The 24,884-nt window shown below is 43.6% G+C and overlaps 1 protein-coding gene across 1 annotated transcript in view; it reads left to right on the forward strand.

Moving 5' to 3' along the window:
* ANKMY1 (ankyrin repeat and MYND domain containing 1) overlaps positions 1-24,884 on the forward strand; it is a 674,408-nt gene that overhangs the window by 194,739 nt on the left and 454,785 nt on the right. Inside the window, exon 6 of the mRNA XM_069618246.1 lies at positions 12,925-13,089. Coding sequence (XP_069474347.1) covers positions 12,925-13,089 — 165 coding nt within the window. The remainder of the gene's footprint in view (positions 1-12,924; positions 13,090-24,884) is intronic.

Raw genomic sequence — 24,884 nt, forward strand, 5'->3', positions numbered from 1 at the left:
AGCATTGTCTGTAATACACTGAAAAAAAAATGGCGGAGAACAGAACATTGCAACATTAACGTGTGATTAAGGCACCGGAGTCTCTTTTCCTACTCTGACTGAACATTCCCGTACACACTCAGCTCCCACACTTATGTAATTACCTTATCTGTTCAGAGTTTTCTTCAGTTGTTCTCTTTCTGAATGTGGCTCCCTTGAAGATTAACCCCAGTGAAAAGGAACGCCTGCCGTTCTCAAACCGGGGTCATTGCCTGGAATTCTCAGCTTTTGCAGATAGGAATGCTCCAACCAGGAAAAAATAGGTCCTTCTCCCAGCTCTGCCAAATCTTGACTGTCCTTCTCTCTCCTCAAACTCCCCCCAGCAAAACTCTGATCACTCCCTCTAGCATGATACTTGCTATGACGCTGCTCCAATCAGAATCAATCATGCCATCTCCTCCTTCTCTACACAATGGCTCATTTTTATAGTAATACTTTGTAACCAACTGATTTCCTGTTCTTTCGAGCTCTTTTGCTTCCTGTAATTATGTGGACAGGGCAGCAGAGAAAAAAAAAATGGATGTGCGTTTAAAAGTTCACTTTCAGAATAGGCCTAATTCTGCAGTGGAGACACATTTTTATTAGTGGATTATGTTAACTTTAGTTTCATTAGTCAGGTTAGTTATAAGTAATGTTAGTTATTATTTTCAAATGTGTCTCTCGCACCATAGGCATTTCAGGTGAAAAATAGTGTGCATTTTTGAATGTGCACGTGTGCTTTTAACTGTAAAAATAGATTTGCATCTTATATGTTAAAATCGTTTTTGATTGAATGGCCTGTCTTTCCTTGTTAATCTGGTAACACATATAGCAATGCACCGCACCCTTGTGGTGGTGCTGCAAAAAAATTGCTACCTGTGCAGTAGTGCTGTACTCTGTGCTGTTTGCTACCTGTGTAGTAGTGCTGTACTCTGTGCTGTTTGCTACCTGTGCAGTAGTGCTGTTCTCTGTGTTGTAACACGCCAAATATCCTTACATACCCTCCTTTTGTTTTTAGAATCTGGCTACGATCCAAGCCAATTCCTAAAAATAATTAGTTCTTTTTCTTCTTTTCACAATATTGCAATCCAATAAAATGAATATTCATGTGCATCAATGAAAAAGTTGCAATCAATACAGTATTCATCTGAGTTCATTAGTTTACAAAATGTTCTATATTTGCCTTCTCAGTGGAAGTGGCATTACTCTAAGTTTAGATTTTTCAAGTCAATTAAAACAATGAAATAAAACAACTAACCAAAACAAATAATTAATATAACAAATTAAAATAAATAATTAAAATAATAAATACGTGGAACTCCATATGTCAGCACTCTTGTCTGCCTCTGATATGTCCCGACCAGCGATGTTATTTGGTTCATTCGAGTACACTTTCATCTTGGCAATCTTAGATCCATAGGAGTCATCTTTTTTTAGCATTCTGGTTATCTTGTCTTCACCTCCACCTGGAGGCAGGCATCTTTTGGTCTTCATCCAGGGGACTCCAGGACTCCATCGTCTCCCGTGGCCTCTGATCCCGGAACCTCCGACCAAATAATGTTAATTTTCTAAATCAAATAGAAAATAAACAAATTAAGTACATAGCACAATACTAACTTCACCCTTTTGCCAAAAATAAAACATGCTTGGTAAAAATATTTCGTTTTTTTTTCTGAAATTAAACACAAGTTAAAAGAAAACAAACACACATAAACAGCATTCAATATTTAATACATTTGCTCTCTGCACACCAACCATGAGCTTCCGTTATATGTGCATTTATTTATTTATTTTATATTATATATTTTTACATATACTACAGTGTTTATGTGCCATCATAACAATCAACTTTTTAACGTCTTTGTCACTGCCTCCTGATTACACCCATTTATTTTCTCTTTTTGTGTTCAAGGGACTTTATCTGTTTCTACATGCTCAAGCTGCCTGATCTCATGTCTGGGATGGCATGGTTTGATTTGATTTACATGGACAAACTGCTCTATTGCTGTTTCACCTTCATTTTTCAAAATTTTATACACTACAGGAGAGACCTTATCTATAATTCGAAATGGCCCCTGCCAGGCTGCTAGAAATTTAGAATTTTTCTGTTTACTTTTTCCAAAATGAAACTTGTATACCTGATCCCCTACACTGTATTCCTTTACTGATGTCTTTTTATCATAATACGATTTTGCACTGTCAGCAGCTCTTTCCAGGTTTCTCTGCACAAAAGCAAATGCATGTTGCAAATGCCTCCTCAGTTCATCAATATATTCATGAACTGTGGATGCACTCACAAGGGTTTGCTCATGTGTTCTGTATAGTAGGTGTTGTGGTAACACCATTTTCCTACCTGTTAAGACCTCATGGGGGCTAACACCTGTTGCTTTGGAAGGAGTCGATCTGATTGCCATCAAAACCAATGGTAAACGCAAATCCCAGCTGGAACCTGCTTCTGCCACAAATTTCTTTAAAATATCCACAACAGACCTATTGCTTCTTTCAACTGTACCTGAAGACGCCGCCCGATATGCGATATGTAGTTTCCTTTTCACACCTAGTATTTGCCATACCTTACTCATTAGAGTACTTGTGAAATGACTTCCTCTGTCTGACTCAATTCTTTGTGGCAACCCAAACCTTGAGAACACATGGTTCACCAGCAATGTGGCTGCTGTTTGCGCACTACAATCTGGTGCAGGAATGCATTCAATCCACTTCGACATCAAACATACCACACTCAAAATATAACGGTGTCCCCTGCTCGACCTTTTTAAAGGACCTACATAGTCTATTTGCAAATCTGACCATGGGAGAGTTAGGCCTCTTTTCATCAATGGTGCTCTATGCATTGGTGAAGCAAGTTTAAATTGGGTGCATACTAGACATCCTCTAGTATATAATTCCACATCTTGGGACATATGTGGCCAGTAAGCATAATCTTTTAGTATTTCTAATGTTTTTTGTGAACCTCTATGGCCTGCGGTTATGGCATCATGTGCATGGTGTAGCATTAGTCCTCTGAATGAAAGGGGTACTACCCACTGTATTTGTCCTGTTATGGACTCTCTAATCATGAGTCCATCCTGTAATCTAATTCGTGTTTTGTTCTTTAATAGCACCCTCAACTCTTCTTTTCCCATACAATCATTTTCTGTTAAAGGATTTTGTTCGGGATCTATCAAATGATTATAATAGATTCCCAAAATTTGATCATTCTTTTGTGCCTCAATCAAATCTTGGTCTGGCGTGTCATGACTCCACTGCACCACCGGTTGATCTCCCTCCTTTGGTGCTTTAGAACGTGTGACTGCATCAATTTGTATTTCACCCATTAAATAATCAATAGGGAGCAATTCTCCCATCACAGCCCCAATCTTAGCCAGGTGGTCTGCCTTATCATTTCCCTCCTTATCCTCTCCTGGTGTTTTTAAATGCCCACAAATTTTTCTCCAGTATATTGTTAACTCATTCTCTGACACCAATTTGTCTATGGCTTGTATCATTTTTCCATGCTTAAGTGGCTTTTTGTTATATGTAACCATGCCTCTTGCTTTCCAACCAGGTAAATACTCCACAAAGCTATTCCGTGCATAGTCAGAATCAGTCACCAGGACAATTTCACTGAACTTTTTATCAACTGCAGTAGCAATTGCTTTATAAATGGCTGCCAATTCCGCCACCTGACTGCTCCTATCTCCAATCCTCATCCCTATACTGGGGACACCTTCACATTTCAACCAGACATTTCCTATTCCTGCCACTAACTGTTTATTACTGTCATTTTCAATGTGAAAAGCACAACCATCCACATATACAGTTGGCAAATCCTTGCATGTTTTTTCATCAAAAGCTTTGTGTGGTGATTGTTCAAATTCCTGCAAACTAGTTTCTACTTCCATTTCATTTGGTATTTGTTCAGCCGCACAGTCATGTAAGTCAGCTAACCCTTGAGCAATTGGGTTTTTTTTATTTTGTCCATATCTCACTTCTACGGGAAAACCTTGTAATGCCAGCGTCCATGAAGTGATTCTGGATTGCGCTAGATTACCTGATCTAATTCTTTTACTCTCTAAAAATTGCAAAGGTTGATGATTTGTTTCAATAATTACCTTTTCTCCCTGAACAATGGGGCGGAAATGTTGTAGCGCCCACACAGTGGTTAATAGGGCCTTTTCACATTCATTAAATTTCATTTCAACTTGGGAAAATGCCTTACTTGCATATGCAATGGTTTTGTGATTCAAATCGTGTTTTTGTGATAACACTGCTGACATACAATGTTCAGAAAAACCTATTTCTATAAAGAAATCCCTGTCTTTTATGGGGTATGCTAAACATGGTGCCTTTACAAGACATTCCTTTAATTTAGCCACTGCATCAGACTGCCCTTTTTCCCATTTCCAGGGAGTATTCAGTTTAAGCAGTTTAGTCAATGGTTGAGTGATTTCTGCATAATTTTCAATGAACTTTCTGTTATAGCCTGTCATCCCTAATAAACGTTTTACTCCTTTCACATTTTTAGGATCTTTTAATCTTTGTATGGCCTCTATTTTCTTCTTTTGTGGATTTAGCCCATGTTCAGTCACTTCATGCCCTAGAAAGTTCACTTTTTTCTTGCACCATTGTGCTTTCTGCAAAGATACTTTGGCGCCTGCTTTCTGCAATTGGCCAAGTACATGTCTTATTTCATCAAAATGGCTTTTCAGGCTTTCATTTTTTATCAGGACATCGTCCACATAAACTATTGTTCCTCTTTCCGCTGCATCCGGCATGGCCTTTCTCAGAAATATGCCAAATTCACTCCCACTATTGATGTACCCGAACGGAGCTCTAAGCCAGGCATATTGAGTCCTGTCAAATGTAAAAGAAAATAAATGTTGTATCTCCTCTGCCAATGGCACGCACCAATATCCAGAGGTGAGATCTAATGTGGTAAATACATTTGAACCATGTACCTGAGCTAGGCCCTGATCAATGAATGGCAGTGGCCATCTAGATATTGGTACTCTTTTATTTAACTCTCTCAAGTCTGCACACAGCCGCCATTGACCATTTGGCTTCAATACACCTAAAATAGGTGTATTGGATGTGCTATGAATGGGCCTGATGATTCCCCGTGATTCCAAATTTTTAATAATCTCTGCCAATGATTCTAAACATACCAGCGGTAGTCTATACTGGCGTACAAACACTGGGTTTCTGCTACACCCTTCTGGTAGTGTGGCCACATGTAAATCAGTTAAACCACAATCATAAGCATCTTTTGCAAATACATCCTTAAACTCCATAAATATCTCCCTCAGATTGTCCCTCTCTTCATTGCTTTCACATGCATCCGCTAAGGAGATCTGCTCTTCTACCATTTTGGAAAATTCTGGAAAATCTTCTGGTAAGGGAATCTCGGCGCTTTCTTCTAACTGTGTGGCTGTGTCTTTTTGTAAAGCTGCCACTTTTAAATATTTTGGCATATCAGCTTCCACTTCAATGGGCTGATTTTCTGTTTCATTTTCATTTAAATTAAATATTATGCAATCCTCCTGATGGCAGCACACTGTCTCATTTGAATCATAAGGATACACAGAATGGATTTTAAATATTCCTTTGGGCTGAGAGTCCAGGTGTTCTGGCAACTCGCCCTTGGCATCTACGTATTTTTCAGGAATATTCCCAATCACCATGTTATTTAAATCTGGCGTATAATGTGATTTTTGTATGGCCATTCCTAATGGGGAGTTTTCCTCTAAATGAATATCCTGACAACCTTTATTATTTACCATGATTTTTACAGATCCCTCACCAATGTCTACCAATGGAATGTATTCATAATCCAGGCCTTGCTGTTTTATGGATTCATTCAGGCATACAAATGCATCAGAGCCTTTCATCTGCTGTCCATTTTTGCATTTCAGTGTTATTGCAAACTGTTTTGTAAATGCAGGAATAATAGTATTTTTCCTCATTTGTAATTCGATTGCATAAGGAACCAGTTGTGCACAATGATAAGCCCTTCTTTTGTCTTCAAATTCAGGTGCCGGACCACCTAGGCGTGACCATATTTTTTGATTAAGGAAATCTAACACCATACACATTCTGTGCATGATGTCATTTCCCATGTAAAATTCATTTTGTGCTCCACTCACTATCCATACATTATGGTAAATTGTTTTCTGCCCAATGCTAATTTTAAGCATGCATCTGCCTGCAATTCGGTTTTCAAAGTCTGGACTGTCCAAGCCAGAAACATATTGGTTTTTAATCCTAAATCTCGGGATTTCTTCCCTTTCCATTATTTTTTGCAACAATTTCTCATTAATGAAACTCCTTTCATGTTCAAGCGCTAAAGTGGCTTTTATTGTTTTAAAATAATCATTTATACCAACATGAACCCATGGTTGCTCATCTTCCATGTGTATTTCTGCCAGAGTGGTAATGTGTTTTTCTGAATCTGTTTTAGGAGCAATATTCTGTTTGCACGTTTTTTCTTTTAGATAAAAACATAATGTGTGCTCATCTATGGCAGTCTGCCAATCTTTCCTTGGGTCCAAGTATATTTGTACAGGTAGTTTTTCATTGTCGCTCTGTATTTTGTCTTGACACATTAATATGACAGTGACACTAGGTATGCAGCTATTCTGGAGATATACCTCCACAGTATCATTTGTTTTGGCAACGGTGTGACATTCATTTATATTGCTGTTTTGTGATTTTAGTTTCTTAGGCCTCAATGGTTTTTTGGTTAAGGACCACAGCACTCCATTCACCCCATCTATGAGAGGAGACAATCTTTTCAGGCAATCTGTCCCCATCCGAAATGGAATTTCACAAATAGATGTGATCAATACCTCTTGTTTCATTCTGTGCTTTCCTATTTTTATGTCAACCTCAGTTATACCTATGATGGGCACCTCCTCCCCATTAAAGTTATGCACTGGGCCTTGATTTTCCTTCACTGTGATCTGACTCTGTGGAGGTCTCCCTTCATTGATACTCTTTACCAGCTCCTTGGACATAATTGTGGCCTGTGCGCCAGTGTCAATCATAGCAAAGGTGTGGCATTTTTCTTCTACAGTGATGGGTGCATAATATCTGTCCTCAACTTCCTCTAATACACATAAGAAATGTGAATTCTTACTGATTTCAGGGCTCACCTTTCTCAGGTCTTTTTCACTTTTGGCTAAGCACATTGGTAAATGAAAGGACATTTTTCCCTCCTTTTTACCCATTTCTGTGCGAGAGATTTTATTCATTTCTCCATGATCAGAGGTTTTTTGGAGTGTGGCCACTGTTCGCCCATCCATCTGGGTAACATCAGAGACCACATTACAATCCTCCAACTGAACATGTGTAACAACATCATTCAGAAATTTGTCATTTTTTAATTCTGTGCATTCGTGATCATTTAGTGTGATACCAGCCCTTTCAGCCTCTTCAAAAATATGTGGCTCAAAGAATTCTTCAGGTGATTGACTTGTACCCTCCTTGTGAGTATTTCCTTTTTCTGTCTGTGTTTGGTCATTGTTTTGCTTGCCCAGGGAAGGAACTATAGCATCGCCACTTACTCCCTATTCACTGGTATTCCCCATGCATGAGTCATTTTTCTTAAATCTGTTCCTTTGTTCTTTTGGAACTCCTCATGTTTCTTTTTCATTTGTGCAAATCTTTACTGTTTTATTTAGCTCTAAGTTAAACCGTACCTCTTTTTTAGAAGTATTTGCACTTTCTGTCACAATTTCATTTACTGGTACTTTCATTTTTAATCCATTATGCATCTCAGAGTCGTTATGCAAAATTATATCAGAGCAATCTGTCATTTTGGCACTGCAGTTATCATGAGTACTTAGTCACTTTTCGGAAGCCCCCCGGTCATTGCTATGGCCATCAGTCCCCTCTTTGGAAGGTTGTTTTTGCGCTGTATAGAGCTTTCCTATTTGCTCAGCTAACATTTTCACTTGGGCCTCAAGGCACTGGAACCTTTCCATCTCTCTAGGATCCTCTTTCTGTGGCCTAGGTCGATATTGGTTGTTTTCCCTCTGATTGGATCTATTCTGATACCTCTCAGGTGATTGATGTCGGTTGGGATGGTTTCTGAACTCTTGATTCATTTGTGGAGGGGAGCGGGTTGCACCCATCCTTTGATTATAGTCCCCTGGTGGGGAATCATTGTACTGGCGTGGACTGTAGTTCACGTTTTGCCTCATGTCCTGTCTCTCAGATTGTGGGTACTGGCCCCTATGTTGATTTCCATTATCAGTAAATCGATCCACATATCGGGGCCTATCCTGATTACCATATATCATGGTGCTGGGATCAAATCTGCTCTGTGTCCCCAATGACTGGTAGGGACCATCATTTCTTTGATCTTGATTTTGTCTCTGGTTATTGTTCATACCTGCCATATCAGGCCGGTATCCTACCCGGGGTCTGTCCCCTAAATACCTAGGGCTGATGTAGCTCTCTCTATTACTAGGATCATGTGATTGGAACATTGGTACAGGAAATGGCGATCTTTGTTGATTACCCCTTTGTTCAGGTGTCACATTATTTTTACCTTGGCTTTGAGCAGACTCAAGGGACATTTTGGCTGACCTGATTTCCATTACTGTGGCTGAGGGTTCTTTAGATTTAGGTCTAGTATCTTTCATTTTATCACTTTCTCTACCCTGACAATAGAGTACCTCATATAGTTTTGTGCTTTGATGTACAATCCATTCAAGGGACTTGTCACGGTCAAGTTCACTGACCAATTGGGATATGATGTCTTTCTGTAGCCCATAGAAGTATGCAGTTTTAAACTCATTGGAATTTGAGTCAAAAGATACATCAAAGCGAGAAAATGCTCTTTTTAAGTCTTGTAAAAATTGGCGAGGGGATATATTAGGTCCAGCAGTAATTGTGTACGCGACTTTCTTTGCCTCCTGCAATGACTGAAAAGGAGAAAAATGACGCCTAATTTCTTTTTCAAACTCCAGCCATGTCATATTCTGCTGTTCATTTAATCCTCTTATGATGCTGGCCGTCGGGGCATCTAAAGTTAAATGAAAATATTGTCTATACTGTTCCTTAGGTATCTGAAGTGCTTTAAAAATGTCATGCACCGCTTCTAAGTGATCCTCAATGCAGCATTCACCTCCCTTTTTAAATGGTTTGATCAGGGCTTTAATGGATTTCATTATTTTTATGGGGCTACTTGTTGCAATGCATGGAATTGCATTATTTTGTGATTCAATCCTGTTTTCAGGTGTATGAGATTGGTGGCTGCCCCCAATGGGAGTATCAAATCCCCCAAGGGCGCTGCAACCAAGTTCAGTCACCGGCCCAGTCACTGGAGCACTAGCTCTTTGGGCAGAGCTAGAATTCACCTCCACTCCATTGAATGTGGTACCCTGCCGCCTCTCCGGGGACCTGGGAATGCACATTTGCTGTTCTAAGTCCTTACACTTTTTAAGGAGTCTGTTGGCTTCATCTTGCAAATAGTTGTTTTCACCATTCATTTTATTGATCACCTCCTGCATGTCGCACATTTGCATTTGGCATTCATTGAACTCTTTATTTCTCTTGTCTCTTTCTTGAATCATTTTAATCATTTCTTGTTCTGCACTCTGGAGATCACCTTCTTTTTCACAATGTTCTTTTTGTAAAATATGCATTTCTGAAACAACCTCATCTTTATCCTGCCCAATGTGATCCACTAAGGCTTTTAAGTGTGCCAATTCTTCCTCACTATCTTCAAATTGTTTCTTGCTTTTGGATAACTGAGTATCAAAGTCTCTGCATTTTAATTGCATGTCTTTTTGGCATAGATCCAATTCTGCTCTCAACATTTCCTGATTTTTACTTGCCCCATCTAATTCAGTCTTTAACCTGTTAATTAGCTGAGTATCATTCTCTTGCATTCGCAGGGACTTGTTTAAAATAAACCATATTTTGCCGCATAGCCGTATTAAACAGTCTTTCTCCGCACTTTTATCGGCTGCATTCAATAATCTTGTAAGGCAGACCTGAATTATGCTGCCTTCTGCAAAAATATTGTCTAGTTTTTCTTTCTGCACCTCACCCTGAATGCGGTCACTCCATTCCAACGTGCTATTTGACGACCAATTCCCATGTGCAAACAACTTTGCCTCTAAATATTGCACTAGATCTGAGAATGTGGTTTCCCTTTGTGACATTCTGAAATTCGTTTTTAGTGGCACACTGCTATTATAAAATGGGTTCCCTTTAATGTGCAAATGGCAGTGTGAGACACACTTGCCACGCCCAGTAGGTACTCTATGATCACTTTCCAGGCCTGCAACGCACCATAAATATGTAGGGTATTTTGTGGAGATTTGGGGCCTGACGGTATTTTATTACCGCCGAAAAATAACTTAGCAAGAATCACTCCTTGTATTCAGATTTGGCCATGTGCAACAATAATACAGTGGACATGCATTATTTGAGCACCCAGACATGCATATTTGGTATGCGTGGTTGGTATGCGTGGTTGGTGGTATTTTGGTGAGCATAATTCCCTTGTTTTATTTGTGGCCCCAATGTCCAGAATCCCTTATCTTTGCTTAGATTTTTCGTGTAATCACTAGAGAGACCTCAGACCTACATTTTAGGAATACCACATTTTCAGTGTTAGTGTTAGTGTGCCACCATGGGCGATCTCACTGACTTATTTACGACAGAGAGCTATATGTGGTAATTTTGTGGTAATTTCCACTACCTTATATACGGTAGGGAACTATGTTCAGAGAGTCCCTCTTCCCGTTGGCTCATGTACCTCCAACGAGCTATGCTACAAACAATCACTCTCAACTGTCCATACTGAATATGATCATGCACACATCTGTCTTAAAATGACAATTGCATCGTTTAAAAATCTCCCCTCATCATCAGCACTGTATTGGTAAATAGAAGACACACCACCCGTCTGCTTTCAAATATTTTTCTGTATTATAAAAGTTGCATTTAAACACGATCTCACTCTTTACAGAAATAAATAAAACAGCACATTAACAGCATTTTCTGTAATACACTGAAAAAAAAAATGGCGGAGAACAGAACATTGCAACATTAACGTGTGATTAAGGCACCGGAGTCTCTTTTCCTACTCTGACTGAACATTCTCGTACACACTCAGCTCCCACACTTATGCAATTACCTTATCTGTTCAGAGTTTTCTTCAGTTGTTCTCTTTCTGAATGTGGCTCCCTTGAAGATTAACCCCAGTGAAAAGGAACGCCTGCCGTTCTCAAACCGGGGTCATTGCCTGGAATTCTCAGCTTTTGCAGATAGGAATGCTCCAACCAGGAAAAAATAGGTCCTTCTCCCAGCTCTGCCAAATCTTGACTGTCCTTCTCTCTCCTCAAACTCCCCCCAGCAAAACTCTGATCACTCCCTCTAGCATGATACTTGCTATGACGCTGCTCCAATCAGAATCAATCATGCCATCTCCTCCTTCTCTACACAATGGCTCATTTTTATAGTTATACTTTGTAACCAACTGATTTCCTGTTCTTTCGAGCTCTTTTGCTTCCTGTAATTATGTGGACAGGGCAGCAGAGAAAAAAAAATGGATGTGCGTTTAAAAGTTCACTTTCAGAATAGGCCTAATTCTGCAGTGGAGACACATTTTTATTAGTGGATTATGTTAACTTTAGTTTCATTAGTCAGGTTAGTTATAAGTAATGTTAGTTATTATTTTCAAATGTGTCTCTCGCACCATAGGCATTTCAGGTGAAAAATAGTGTGCATTTTTGAATGTGCACGTGTGCTTTTAACTGTAAAAATAGATTTGCATCTTATATGTTAAAATCGTTTTTGATTGAATGGCCTGTCTTTCCTTGTTAATCTGGTAACACATATAGCAATGCACCGCACCCTTGTGGTGGTGCTGCAAAAAAATTGCTACCTGTGCAGTAGTGCTGTACTCTGTGCTGTTTGCTACCTGTGTAGTAGTGCTGTACTCTGTGCTGTTTGCTACCTGTGCAGTAGTGCTGTACTCTGTGTTGTAACACGCCAAATATCCTTACACCCTCCTCCAAACCAAATACTGCGTTGGGAGTCTGTCAAAGATGAGGAATATGTGGGAGGACACAATTTTATTTTTTTATTGAATCCATTAGATAGAAGAACAAGTTACTTACCCTTGATAACGTTCTTTCGACTAGATGTTCCTCTCACGTATTCCTCATTGCATGCCCATCCTACCCCGCAGTAGAATTTCCTGTGCTATTACAGCTTCTATTCCATCAAGGCTGAGTACTGTCACTCCTGTGTTTTACGGGTATCTCTGCTGCAGGAGGAGAAAAAACAGAACTGAGGCCAGTGGGCGCTGCATGTGCTACATATGCCTTCAATGACATCCTCCTGCACGGAGGCCTTCGAGGGACATCGACTTGACCCCATCGATGCACAGCGCCCTCTGCCAAAAACAAAATTCCGAAGCAGCTGCAGCTGGACAACATGTATCAAAGATGAGGAATTATTTAGTCAAAAGACAGTTACCAGGAGTAAGTAACTTGTTTGAGTACAAGTGAATTAAAAGCATAAAAAAATAAGAGTGGTGTCCAAATTTTTCTTGTTTCCATACCCATTTTGTGACATTTTCCTGACCTTTGCCTCCCTCTGCAGCCATCCTTTTCTTCTTCCTATCCAGGATCTGAAATTCCGATCTGAGGCCTACCTGGAATTCCCTCTGGCCACCCCTCTCTTTCACTCTGTTTTAAAAAAATGTTTTATTGCAGTGTAGTGTAGTGTGCAGAACACCAACCAAAGAATAACGGTTGATGGTAAAAAGAGTGGTATTTGAAATAGCACCCGTTGTTATCATTTACACCTTAATGAGGCCCATACAGAGTGTATTTGCCTTTAGTAAATGATGGTATCTTTACATTATTATAATGTCTCTTTCAGGTCAACCGTCATGATGACATTATCAACCTCCTCCTTGACAATGGAGGTGACGTGAACAAATTGAATGATGAAGGACTTTCACCATTGTCTCTGTGCCTCGTGACCTTCTATCCAATAGAATCATTCAAGCGAAACATTGCAGAACGGAACCTTGCAGAAAGTGAGGTCAGTACAAGAAAAAGTTAAACAACGTTTTTTTGAGAGATAGGACAGCAGTGTCAAGACTCTAGCCAAATGTAGAAGATATATTCCATTATAAAACATGCTTTAAAGTCACTTTAGAGTTTTCATGAAAAAACATTAGGTCAATTTGATTCAAACTTGGTATTAGACAATCTTGCTTGGTTGCTTTTACTTGTACCCTTAAAAGCAAGGCCATCATATTGAAACTCCCACCAGCCTCAATGCCAGTGAATATGTGCAGCCTCGAAGCAGTATGTGCTTCTTTTTCAGAATGATTTTGCTGTGTCTATATAGGGAGCTAGTGTTTGTCATTCAAAGCAGATTTAGTCAATATAGCCCTTACAAATAATCAAAATAATGAAGTGACAGAATACCTTGGGCACAAAATGTGACCACTGAATCTGGGGAAATGTGCCCAGAAATGTTTACCATCCCACACGATTAAGAGAAATATGCATGTGGTTAGGCAATTTTCAGGCAATTGTCAGCAACTACCACCTCATTCTTTAGGAAGGTGGCTCAGACGCTTCAAGATTTGGGTAAGGAAAATATCATTCTTGGTGGAGACTTCAATACTGTTTTGAATAGAGATTTGGATAGAAGTGTATCTGGGAACTATAAACATAGTGATCGCCACTATGTTTCTCTTAAAAACTTGCTGGAGAAACATGCTTTGCAGGATTGTTGGAGTTTGGAACATCTACATGCTAGGGAGTACAGTTTTTACTCGGGTGCACATTCGGTTTACTCTAGATTGGATATGTTGCTGACAGCTGGACTGATGACAAAGAATCATAAATCTAGTGAAATAGGCACAATTCTGCTGACGGACCATGTGCACGTGGTGATGTGTATTAACTTGGGTGGTCCTGTTCAGAGACAATATACTGGGAGAATGGATAATACGTTTTTAAAAATGGAAAAGGAGGTGGAGAAGTTGAGGGCAGAAATTGATTTTTTTGTTTCAGTCAATCACACGGGCGATTTGGGAAGCCTTGAAATGCACTATGAGGGGTTATTTGATTAACTTGACAAGTGGGTTGAAAAAGAAACGTGACAGTAGACAGAAGGAACTTGAGATAAGGATTGGTGATTTATCTAAGGTGGTCATGGCTGACCCGTTTAACAAAGACGATCTTACTGAATTGAAAAAACTAAAAAGGGAACTAAGTGGTATAATTGAGGAAAGGATGGAAAAGAAATATTATAACCTGAAATGTGAGTATTTTGAGAAAGGTGAGAAGTGTGATAAATGGTTAGCATATAGGTTGAGGATGAGAGAATCTGAACGGTCAATTGCATCTATTCAAGATAAGGATGGACGGATCACATTTCTGCCAACTGAGATTAACAGTGTTTTTCGTGATTATTATGTGCATTTATATAAGAGTGAAGTTGATGTGTTGACAGAGAATGTTGCCTTTCTTGAGAGAGCGAACCTTGCTAGAGTTCCTGAATATGACTCACAATTACTTGAAGGAGATCTGACATTGGATGAGATTAAGAAGGCGATTCACAAATTAAATGTTGGAAAGTCACCTGGGCCAGACGGCTTTCCGGTAGAATTCTACAAGATATTACCGGATTCGGCCCTGAATTTACTTAGGGATATGTTTGTGTCCTTTTTGGCTAATGGCCTACTACCGACTTCGACTAGACATGCTATGATTTCTGTCTTTCCAAAGAAAGGAAAGGATGAGATGCTTCCTAGGAGTTATCGACCGATTAGTCTCATTAACACGGACAACAAAATTTTGGCTAAGATCTTGGCCGTTAGATTGGAGGATCTTTTACCGAAATTGATTAATGAAAATCAGTCTGGTTTTGTAAAAGGGAGAAAAACTTCCAGTAACATCAGGCGTTTATTCCATACAATTAATAAGGCGACGGATGAGTCAAATGATGCGGCTGTTTTTTCATTGGATGCAGAGAAGGCTTTTGATCGGGTGGAATGGGATTTCTTATTTTTAGTCCTTGAGAAATTGGGATTTGGAGTGAATTTTAGATCGTGGATTAAGCTCTTATATTCGGAACCGACAGCAGATGTTAACACCAATGGGATTCGCTCAGTCCCTTTTAGACTGGAAAGGGGGACGAGACAGGGATGCCCCCTTTCTCCTTTGTTATTTGTTCTGGCGATTGAGCCATTGGCGGCTGTTATTAGAAATGAACTGGATATATATGGTGTTTCGTGTTGGGGTATACAACAGAAAGTATGGTTGTTTGCAGATGATATACTTTTGGTTTTGAGAGACTTGCATCTATCTTTACCAACATTGATGGATGTCATAACTTCATTCCAGTCGATTTCTGGTTATAGAATAAATTGGAGCAAATCAGAAGTGTTGCTGCTGGTCCCTGGGTGTAGCAAAAAGTATGTCACTGATCTGGGTTTTCGTTGGTGTCCGGAAAAGTTGTTGTATTTAGGGATCTGGATTACTCCGAAAATCTGTGACATAGTACAAGTGAACATGAATGTGATTACGGTGACTTTCAAAAATGATTTAGAACATTGGAGTTTACTGAATCTTTCACTTTGGGGGAAGGTTGACGCTTTAAAGATAGTGTCCGCCCCTAAATTCAACTATGTCTTGGGTATGATCCCACTGATTATTGAGGCTTCTCATTGGAAAGAATTGGACAGGCTTATACAGGGATTTTTGTGGGACAGGAAACCGCCAAGATTGTGTTTGTGGAAGCTACAGTTGCCATTGGAGAAAGGCGGGTTAGGAGTGCCAAACTTCAGGGCCTATCATCTAGCCTTTACTTGTGCTTTCATGGTTGATTTCATGGAGATAAATCCTAGTGTGTGGGCAGCAGCCGAGGCGAGTGCTAACGGTCCTTTGTCACCTAGGGCATTGTTAACCACCACATCGAAAGGTGTGAAAGATGTATTGACTACATCATTGAGAAATTCCCTGAAGAATATGAATGTCTTGTTGGGTGTGAATGCATGTAGAGATCGGAATGCGTCACTATCGATGAATCCCTCTATCAAACTGTATGACAAAACTTTATTCTGTTAGTTGGGTTGGTGACCTCTTCATTGAGGGTGAATGGAAAAGCGCTAGAGATTTACAAAGAGAATTTCGCATCGAGGGTTTCAGGTTTTCAGACTAAAGGAAATTGAAGTTGGCTGTGGGTGTGATTGATTTTCAAAATAGTCTGAATCTGGAATTTCTTACAAGGAAATCTTTGATGAATGAGGGCAGACTAGAGAGCAGGGTGTACAGGCAGATTCTACTCGAATATAAAGGCAATGATTCGCTAAAAATTGAATTGGGTCGGAGAATTGGTGTGGACATTGCTGTGGAAAGTTGGACAAAGATGTGTGAGAATGTCAAACTGTGTTCCTTGGGTTTGACTGAACGGACAAGACAAATTAAGATCCTGAATAGGGTCTATTGGACCCCGGAAAATTATGGAGGAGAGGTTTAAAGGATGGTCCAGAATGTTGGGCATGTGTTCCGGATAATGGTACGATGGAATATATGCTGTGGGATTGTGTGAAGGTTCGTGGGTTTTGGAGTGATGTCTGTGAAATTTGTGTAGAAATCCTGGAAGTGACCATTGATTTTAATTTCGAGACGTTAATTCTGGGGAATGACTCCATCTTGGATGACCTATCTCAGTGCCAAAAAAAAATGTTATTTAGAGGGGCTGCAGTCGGTAAGAAAATTATCCTTAGGAATTGGAAATCTGTTGCTACATTAGAAAAAGAAATGTGGCTAAGTGAAATGCGAGATTTGGCAGCTATGGAGGAACATTTATATAGGAGACAAGGCAAAAATAGTTTGTTTGCAAAGATATGGGGGAGATTTTTGAAACAGTATTGAATTAGATTTTGTAGGCAATGAGATGTGAACTGCGGGTTAGGGTGGGTTTCGTTTCTATAGATACTATTGTTTTTGATGTTTCTGTGAATTTGTATATAATTTTGTAAATATGTTATTGCTTTTTAAAATTGATGTCTTCTTTCTCTACATTGAAAATAAAGTTTAAAAAAAAAAAGTATGTTTTCTCCAATGCAGCAGTACAAGCGACACGCTGATAATACAAAGGACAAATAGCAAAATAGCAGAACATACAGAAAAACCTTGCTATAAACTGAGATACACGAGGCTTATGACGCAGTTCATTTGCGCCTGTCGAGTTCCCTCCTACTAGATGTGAAATATAAAGGGCCTGATTCATAGTTTTCATATGGGATTGCGCCATTATAAAACACTTCCATGAATCAGGCCCAAAGCATGTTTGTCCCTTTATGGCATTGGTAATCCCCTCACCTGACACACACCACAAAGGATGGTTGAATGTGCTGCCCCACTCACGGAACAAAATCTATTCAATCACCACAGTAAAATAACAAGCGACATCACACCTCCCAGCCACTTCTCTGCCATGCTGCCATCAGGCAGTGCCATGAGATAGAACAGGTGGACTTAACGTCCCCTCTTGACATAATGCCTGGGACATTGTTCGAATCAGTAGGAACTTTCTTTGTGCAAAGGTCGACACATGACTGTTGCATGTCACCCCTTCTGGGGGGACATTGTACATTCAAGTGTTGGTGTCCTGGTCACATGGGGTAACCATGTGACCACGTAAATAAAAGGGACGAGCCGCTTTCGGCTCGTCAGTCGATCCAGAGCTGACTCCTGTGTCTTTGTGCACCATGCTGGTGTGGTGCAGCGTGCCTAGGGCCCGTCACGTGGCCCGGCATGAAGATGGTGCCCCTGGGCAACACCGCCTATGTTGATGGTTGCTGCCGTGTGACCACGGCGATTGCGGTGCCCCGGCTTGGGTGCCCCCAGGACCGGGGCTGATGGGTCTGCAGTTCCGGTGCCTCAGAGCTGTGGAGGCTGCGAGGTGCCCCGCGCGGTTCACATGAAGAGTAAGGTAGGATCTGATGATCCGGATGCTTGAGGGTGCTCCCTCTGGTCCACTCCTGCATGGATGCAGAGCGGGTATGGGGTCTGGTAATCCAGACCCCCACAACAATGGCGACGAAGCTGTCTGGACCCTTTGTGTATGCAGGCTGCTGGAGGCCCGTCTTTCGGTCATGGTGCAGTGTCGGCCGCTCTGCGGGTGGCCCAGGTCCCTGTGTCCTCTGGTGGCATGGGCCGCCTGGTGCCCACGGGATAGAACGTGGCAGTGGCTGAAAGAAGAAGTGGATGAGGCGACCCAGGCATTGCTGGGATCGGTGGCCGGGTGTGTGCGGTGGGAGCGGCCGCGTTGAAAGGGGACCTCCAAACAGCTGAGGCGGCCCGATGAACAATGGTGGCGGCCGCGGAGGAAAGTCAGCCCCCAACAAGAGGCCATGGAGAAGGAGCGTGGCCTACTCACCTCCACGGTGGCCGTGTAGTCACAGCGGGCTGTCCCCTGCCCGTTCCGATCACTGAAGTGGCATCGGGAGCAGGGTTGGGGAGGCCGTGTGTGCATGTGTGGCAGCCCGCTCCTGGGCTGCATGAAAAAAGGAAAAGGGGAAGAAAAAAAAATGGAATGAAAGCCCTCAGCAGCCTATCAAGAACCCAGGCCTGCTGCGGGGGTGAACAAAAAAAACCATCGACAATGATGACCGCACCGTCCTGGGGGCGTGGCCTTCTACCAAACCGTGGCATCCCAAAAAGGGCACAGCCAACGGGACAATGAAGCCCGCACCACACCAGCGTGGCATACTACCTCACACGATGGTGTAACGAATCAGCTAATGTCAGGCTATGGTCCCTGAGATGTGCGAGCCATCCAGTATCCCCTTGAGAAAAGGGAACATCAAGGCCAATCAACCCTGCCCCGTGTTGTCCAGATCATTCAAGGCCCACCTGCAAGTTTTCCACCTTACCTGAAGAAAGGCCAGGGGCTTGGGCATCCAATCTTCAAGGTGGGCAGGGGACGTGCCACCTTTCCCCCCCCCTTGCCATTGACTATGCCATATGAGGTTAGCGGCTCCACCAGGAGTGCTCGTGCTCCCTTAGGGCCAAACCCAGCAGGGATGTCCAGTCTTCAAACGAAGATGGGGGCAGGGAAAAGAAAGAGACGGCGAACAGAACAAACAAAGCGCAGGGACGCACAGTGGGGCTGGGTGGGGATACAATGGTTCGCCTACCAGCATTAGCGCAACGGAAAGGAGGCATTGAGGTGCCATTCCCCATTGGCCCGTGCCTTTGCCTCCTGATGTCATCTGCCCTGAAGGCCTAATAAATAAGGGCACCACAACAGGGCATGAAGGCTCATCAGTTGCCCGCGAGAAGAGGTGGGGCAAAGGAAAAGGCGCGTGGCCCTCCTAACATCTTGGGCGGCTACTATACATGGCCTTAATACACTCAAGAGCCAAGTGGGGGTGAACCCCAAGAAGGAAGGAGTGCAGGGGGATTGCAGCTCTGATGAGTGCATTTGCGCCCTCCTATGCCACTGTGACTCCTGGTTTAGAAGCAGAAGAGGCGCACTGGCCCACCACCCTGAACTGTGCTTGTCTGTTATCTGGCTACCGCTAGCCAAGGACCAGGTCGATGTGGCCCCTGGTGCTCCCAGTGCGGCTTTACCGGTCCCTGGACATTGCAATCATCGGGCTGCCACCAGAATCCTGCCACAACTTGTGCCCACCAGCTACAGACCAGGCCTTTGTGTCCCCTGGTACACCCAGGGCGTCTTTGCCAGCCGTGAACTCTCATCTGGCCGCCAGCATCCAGCCATGAGTGTGTTCCACTGTCTCGACACTGTGCCGTGGTGATCCCGGATACCCCCAGGGGCAGCCTTACCCATCAGTGAACCCCGAACTGTCTTGAAGAGATCTCAGTGGAGGTCGGACTGGTGACCTACAGACCTGGACCAGGCCAGCCGGAATAGTGTGTGATAGTGTATTATTGCGTTAGGTGTGCGGGGTGCCAGCTTTAAGTGGTGGTGTTGTATCAGGGGTGTAAGATCCCCCACCCAGGTTAATAAAGGGTGTGCCTGGATGTCAAATGTTATGTCACCACCACCCCAGAACATCGCACCGTGGGCCCCAGAGAGTGTGAAGACTAGCATCATTGTGTGCAGTGTGTTGTTGTTTTGCATTTAAGTTGGTTATGAAAAAGGAGGAGTGTTGCATGTCACCCCTTCTGGGGGTTGTTAACAAAAAGGGTACCTGTATACCAGACTGTCCTTCAGGTAAGTAACATCTATATATATAAGCAAAATAGACAGTGGTAATGCGGCTGAAATACCAAACTAATAATACACTATTTAGCAAAAATATTTCATTTTATACAATTCTATTTCAAATCATAAAATCCAATAATGAAATACCGTACAAGGTAGCATTATTTCATCTGGTCCATCCCCAACAGCGATGGGGATGGACCAGATGAAATATTGTTTATCCGTATCTCTGCATTTGGTGGTGTGAAAGTGTACATATGGGGGTATGAATGTGGATGAGAAGTGGAAGGAATCTTCACTAGAAAATAATGCTACCTTGTACGGTACCTGAAGTTGAATCTACCTTATGAGGTGGTACTGTGGACAATAATGAGAATAAAGGGATCCATGGTCATGGCCTCATGGAGCTGTGAAAAGGTCACGCGCAATTGCAGTTGGTTCAAACGAGTGGTGTCCTGACAAGGCATGACTCTGTCGGGAGCAATGCTGAGGGAGACTCTTCAAATTTCACAGATAACGGTGGAAGGAACAAACATACACCAGAAGAGACAAGTGTAGATAATGCATACCTGGCAAGGAAACATAGGCCCACATTCTGAGTCTGGAGGTAAGTAACGTTCCTTACCGGCATTGCGTAAATAGCGTGTCCAGGCTGTCACCAGTCCACTAATAGAGGACTATTCCGACTTCGCGGGCACGAGCTTTACGCCATGCCGGTAAGGTCATTTGCACCATGCCATTAAAGGCACCCAAAATGCCCTTAGCGGCATCAAGCATAACGCAGAGACAACTACCGACATTGTCCAATGCGGCATTAGCAGTGACTGTAAATAGCGGTGACCTCTAATAACGGTCACCGCTATTTACGTCACTGCTAATAAGCGGAAAGGGAAGTAGCGTCGTTGCACAGAAATGGGAAGGAGCATGGCAGCCATCTTTAAAAACACAATCCATTGCCACCCTCACCACACAGGGCCCCTGGGAAAAGATCCACCTCTAACACCACTATGCCCAAGGCCCTGAAGAAGGGAGCAGCCCGCCAGCGGAAAGAAAGGTTCAATGATGCGGAGCTGCAGATGCTGGAAGACACACTGCAGGAGCATGCTGCCATAGTGTTCTCAAATAGCATGAAGAGAGAGGCAGTACTTAAGAAGAAAGAGACATGGGAACTTGTTGCCGAGAAGGTCAGTGCTCTGGGGAACACCCCACGCACGAATAAAGAATGTCGCAAGCACTGGGACGACCTGTGACTAAGGGTACGAAACATCCTCTCAGTGAACCGCAGCCAGGCCATGGGAACAGGAGGAGGTCCCAGTTCCCCGATCAAGCTCACCCCATGGGAGGACATCTGCACCAGCATGATAGGGATGGAAGGCATCGAAGGTGTTGGCGAGATGGAGTGTGACGCCACAACATCGGGTGATGGAGGTGAGTGTCCAAAGTAAACATTGCAATGGTAAATCTGATGAAAGTCAACCAATAAGTCAGTTCAAAGAGTCGAGCCATGGTCCCACACACACACACACACACACACACACTCCCAGCAAAGTAGGCTGACGCCTGCATGTGTAGACACATGCAGATGCCTGGTGCATCGTACATGACACATACCACACAAAGATGTAAATGCCATGAGTCACACAGCGTGCATGGCCAAAATAGTATGCAGGCCAGATAGCATTGCTCTTGGGCAACATGAGTGACGCCGACGTATGCCTGCATAAACCACCCATGTATCAAAGAACGTGCTCATCCAAACACAAATGCCTATTACCCCCAATTGTGTGGATGAGCAATTGTCCAAATGTATGTATGATGCCTATCAAAACATCACTCATGCCGTCCCTCTCTTCGACCCCCACAGGCATTGACCATGACAGCTATGGTCAGGACGCAACTCCGGCACAGGCTACACCCCGGAAAAGGTCCCGGGAGGACACTAACCACCCTTCGACCTCGAGGGGACAACCCAGGGGGCGCCGTGTACCAACAGGCAAGCCACCCCAGGTACCCATTACACCGGTGCCACCAAAGCCCGTAGAGGGCGAATCATCACCACCACCACCACCCATTGGCCGTCCTGATGATTCAAGCAAGGCACCACACTCTGAGGAGTCGAGTTTGGCTGGGGAGGTGGCAGCCACGGCACCCCTGACTGTGGAGGACACACAGGACAACATATGGGTGCTCATGTTGGACGATGTTTTGGAAGTGGTCCATACCCCAACTCCACCGGCATCCCCCCAACTATCGTCCCTCGATACAGAGCACACCACCCCAGAGCAGTCTGGTCATGAGCAGACGGAGGGAGACTTCAGTCCAATTTCCACGACTAGGGAGGCTGAGCAGGCTGGGCAGGAGAGCCAGGGGCCGACTACCTCCATAGGTGCACCCGCAGGGCCGCAGGAGTCTGACCTGCTTACTGCCCTTGTGCGGGAGTTTGTCCAGGACAACAGACTGGCCAGACAGGAGTGACGGCAGGACTTAGACGCACTAGGCAGGTCATCACGAACAACACTGCCTCCATGGCCAAATCATTCGCTGACAACACCAGCCGCCTCTGCGGGGAGCTCTCGGCCCACCGGCAGGTGATAGGCCGCATAGCGGATGCCAAGGAGGCAGGGTATCCCGCTACACAATCACAGCAGGCCGCCACACCGTCTTCTTCCAGTTCTACACAAACAAGCCCGCTCCGCAGGTCGGCACGTACCCTGTGCCAGCAAGACATGCCGCCTCCTGGACCAGGGAGGGCCAATTAATCGTCAGGGCAGCCTCATGTAGGCTTGGGAGACTCAATGGGACATGTGTGGGGGAGTTGTGGAGGGAGTGGGAGGGGGTGAGGGTGTGTGGGGGAGTTGTGGAGGGAGGGGGTGAGGGTGTGTGGGGAGTGGGAGGAGGGAGGGTGTTTGAGGGATTTTGCACTTATGTTTACATTGTTACATTTAATACACCGGTTGTGTGAAAAACAAGACATGAGTGGACATTCATCATTGCGCATGTCATTTATTCATTTACAGTGCATAGTGTAAATTTACCCCCACAGCCAGTGCCCTCTGTCCATCCATCATGTCACCCTCTGCTGCCATGTGTGTCAGTAATATTGTGCAATCACTGACTGGCGTACAGCATGTCCCTCCTGTGCGTCAGCACCGCAATGATGTCCAGCCACATCTTCTTCTTCCCCTTTATCATCACCAGGTAGTAGCAGTTCTATGTCAGGGGGCAGGGGCACGTTCCGGCGGATGCACATATTGTGCAGCATGACACATGACATGATGATCTTGGCCACCTTCTCATGCCTGTAGAGGAGTGCCCCACCTGATCGGCTGAGGCAGCAAAATTGTGCCTTCAACAGGCCAAAAGTCTGCTCGATGACCACACGGGTACGGTTATGGGAACGATTGTAGTCCTCCTCGTGCCTGTTCTCTGTATTTCAGACAGGGGTGAGGAGCCACGGCTTCAAGGGATAGCCACTATCACCTGCATGAGAGGCAATTAAAGGTAAATGCCAGGCGAATCATAATGGACAGCTGTATTAGTCACACATGCCTGCAGGTTTACGTTGGCCCCATGCACATGTCCCTGGATGTATTGACGCCTTTTTGAGTCCCTCAATGTGTACTGTGCCATGAACTGATGGTCAGTCCAAGATGATACATGGTGTGCACTGACGTCTTGTTGTACATGCATCGTGTACGCATACAGCTGTGTTAATGTAAAATTAGTGAGGTGTTATGTTCTGTGAGATTTACTTAGAGGGAGCGTTGGCAGTAGTCTGTGCAATATTGGGCAATCAGCGCTGATCATTCCCATGGTGACATGCAGCACTCCTGTGAGTGTGCAGGCCCTGTGCCAGACAGTGGATTCCCTTGTAGGTTCAGTTTGATGCACTACAGGGATGCTTGTCCTGTGTGGTGATATTCTGGAGACAGCAACATAGTGCATATGCACTGCATGGTGCAGGATGGCGTTACGAAGGGTGAGGGCTAATGATGAGTGGTGCAAGTGTTGTGCGATGTTGGGGTGGTTTCCTGTTTGTCATGTTGTGATAGGTGTCAACCTTACGTCATTCCTATGGGATTTGGGTGTCATGTTCTGTTTGTGATGCTTTGGGGCACAGTGTTTGGTGATGTGCACATCGTGCTGTCACATCAACATTGTCAGCATGGTGGTGTGTGCATCTCTCCCCCCAGTTCAATCCCATGTGCCAGTCATGCAATTTACCAAGCAGCCAGGCACATTGTCCAGCATGTCACTCCATGAAGCGTGGTAGTGTGGAGTTCCGCATGTCCATAGAGTCATGAGTTGATCCGGGATATCGGGTACAACAATGTGTGATCATCTTGCTGGCGTCGCATACCATCTGCACATTGATGGAGTGCTATTGCTTGCGGTTGCGGTACACCACTTCCATGGCATGCGGGACCACCAACTCCACGTGGGTGCAGTCGAGGGCACCTACACAATTTGGCATGCCTGCCAGTGCATGGAAGCCAACTTTTGTATCAAATATCTCCTGGGCAGTCCGTGGTAGGGATATGTTGTCCCTTGTGTGCTTGAGGGGGGCATCCAGCACTTGGGTCAGTATCCGGGAAAATAAGGGTTGTGGTATGCCATGCATGTGGCCCACTATATGC

The sequence above is a fragment of the Ambystoma mexicanum genome, chromosome 10 (assembly GCF_040938575.1).
Source record: "Ambystoma mexicanum isolate Mex_15411 chromosome 10, UKY_AmexF1_1, whole genome shotgun sequence".
In the NCBI taxonomy this organism is placed as follows: Eukaryota; Metazoa; Chordata; class Amphibia; order Caudata; family Ambystomatidae; genus Ambystoma; species Ambystoma mexicanum.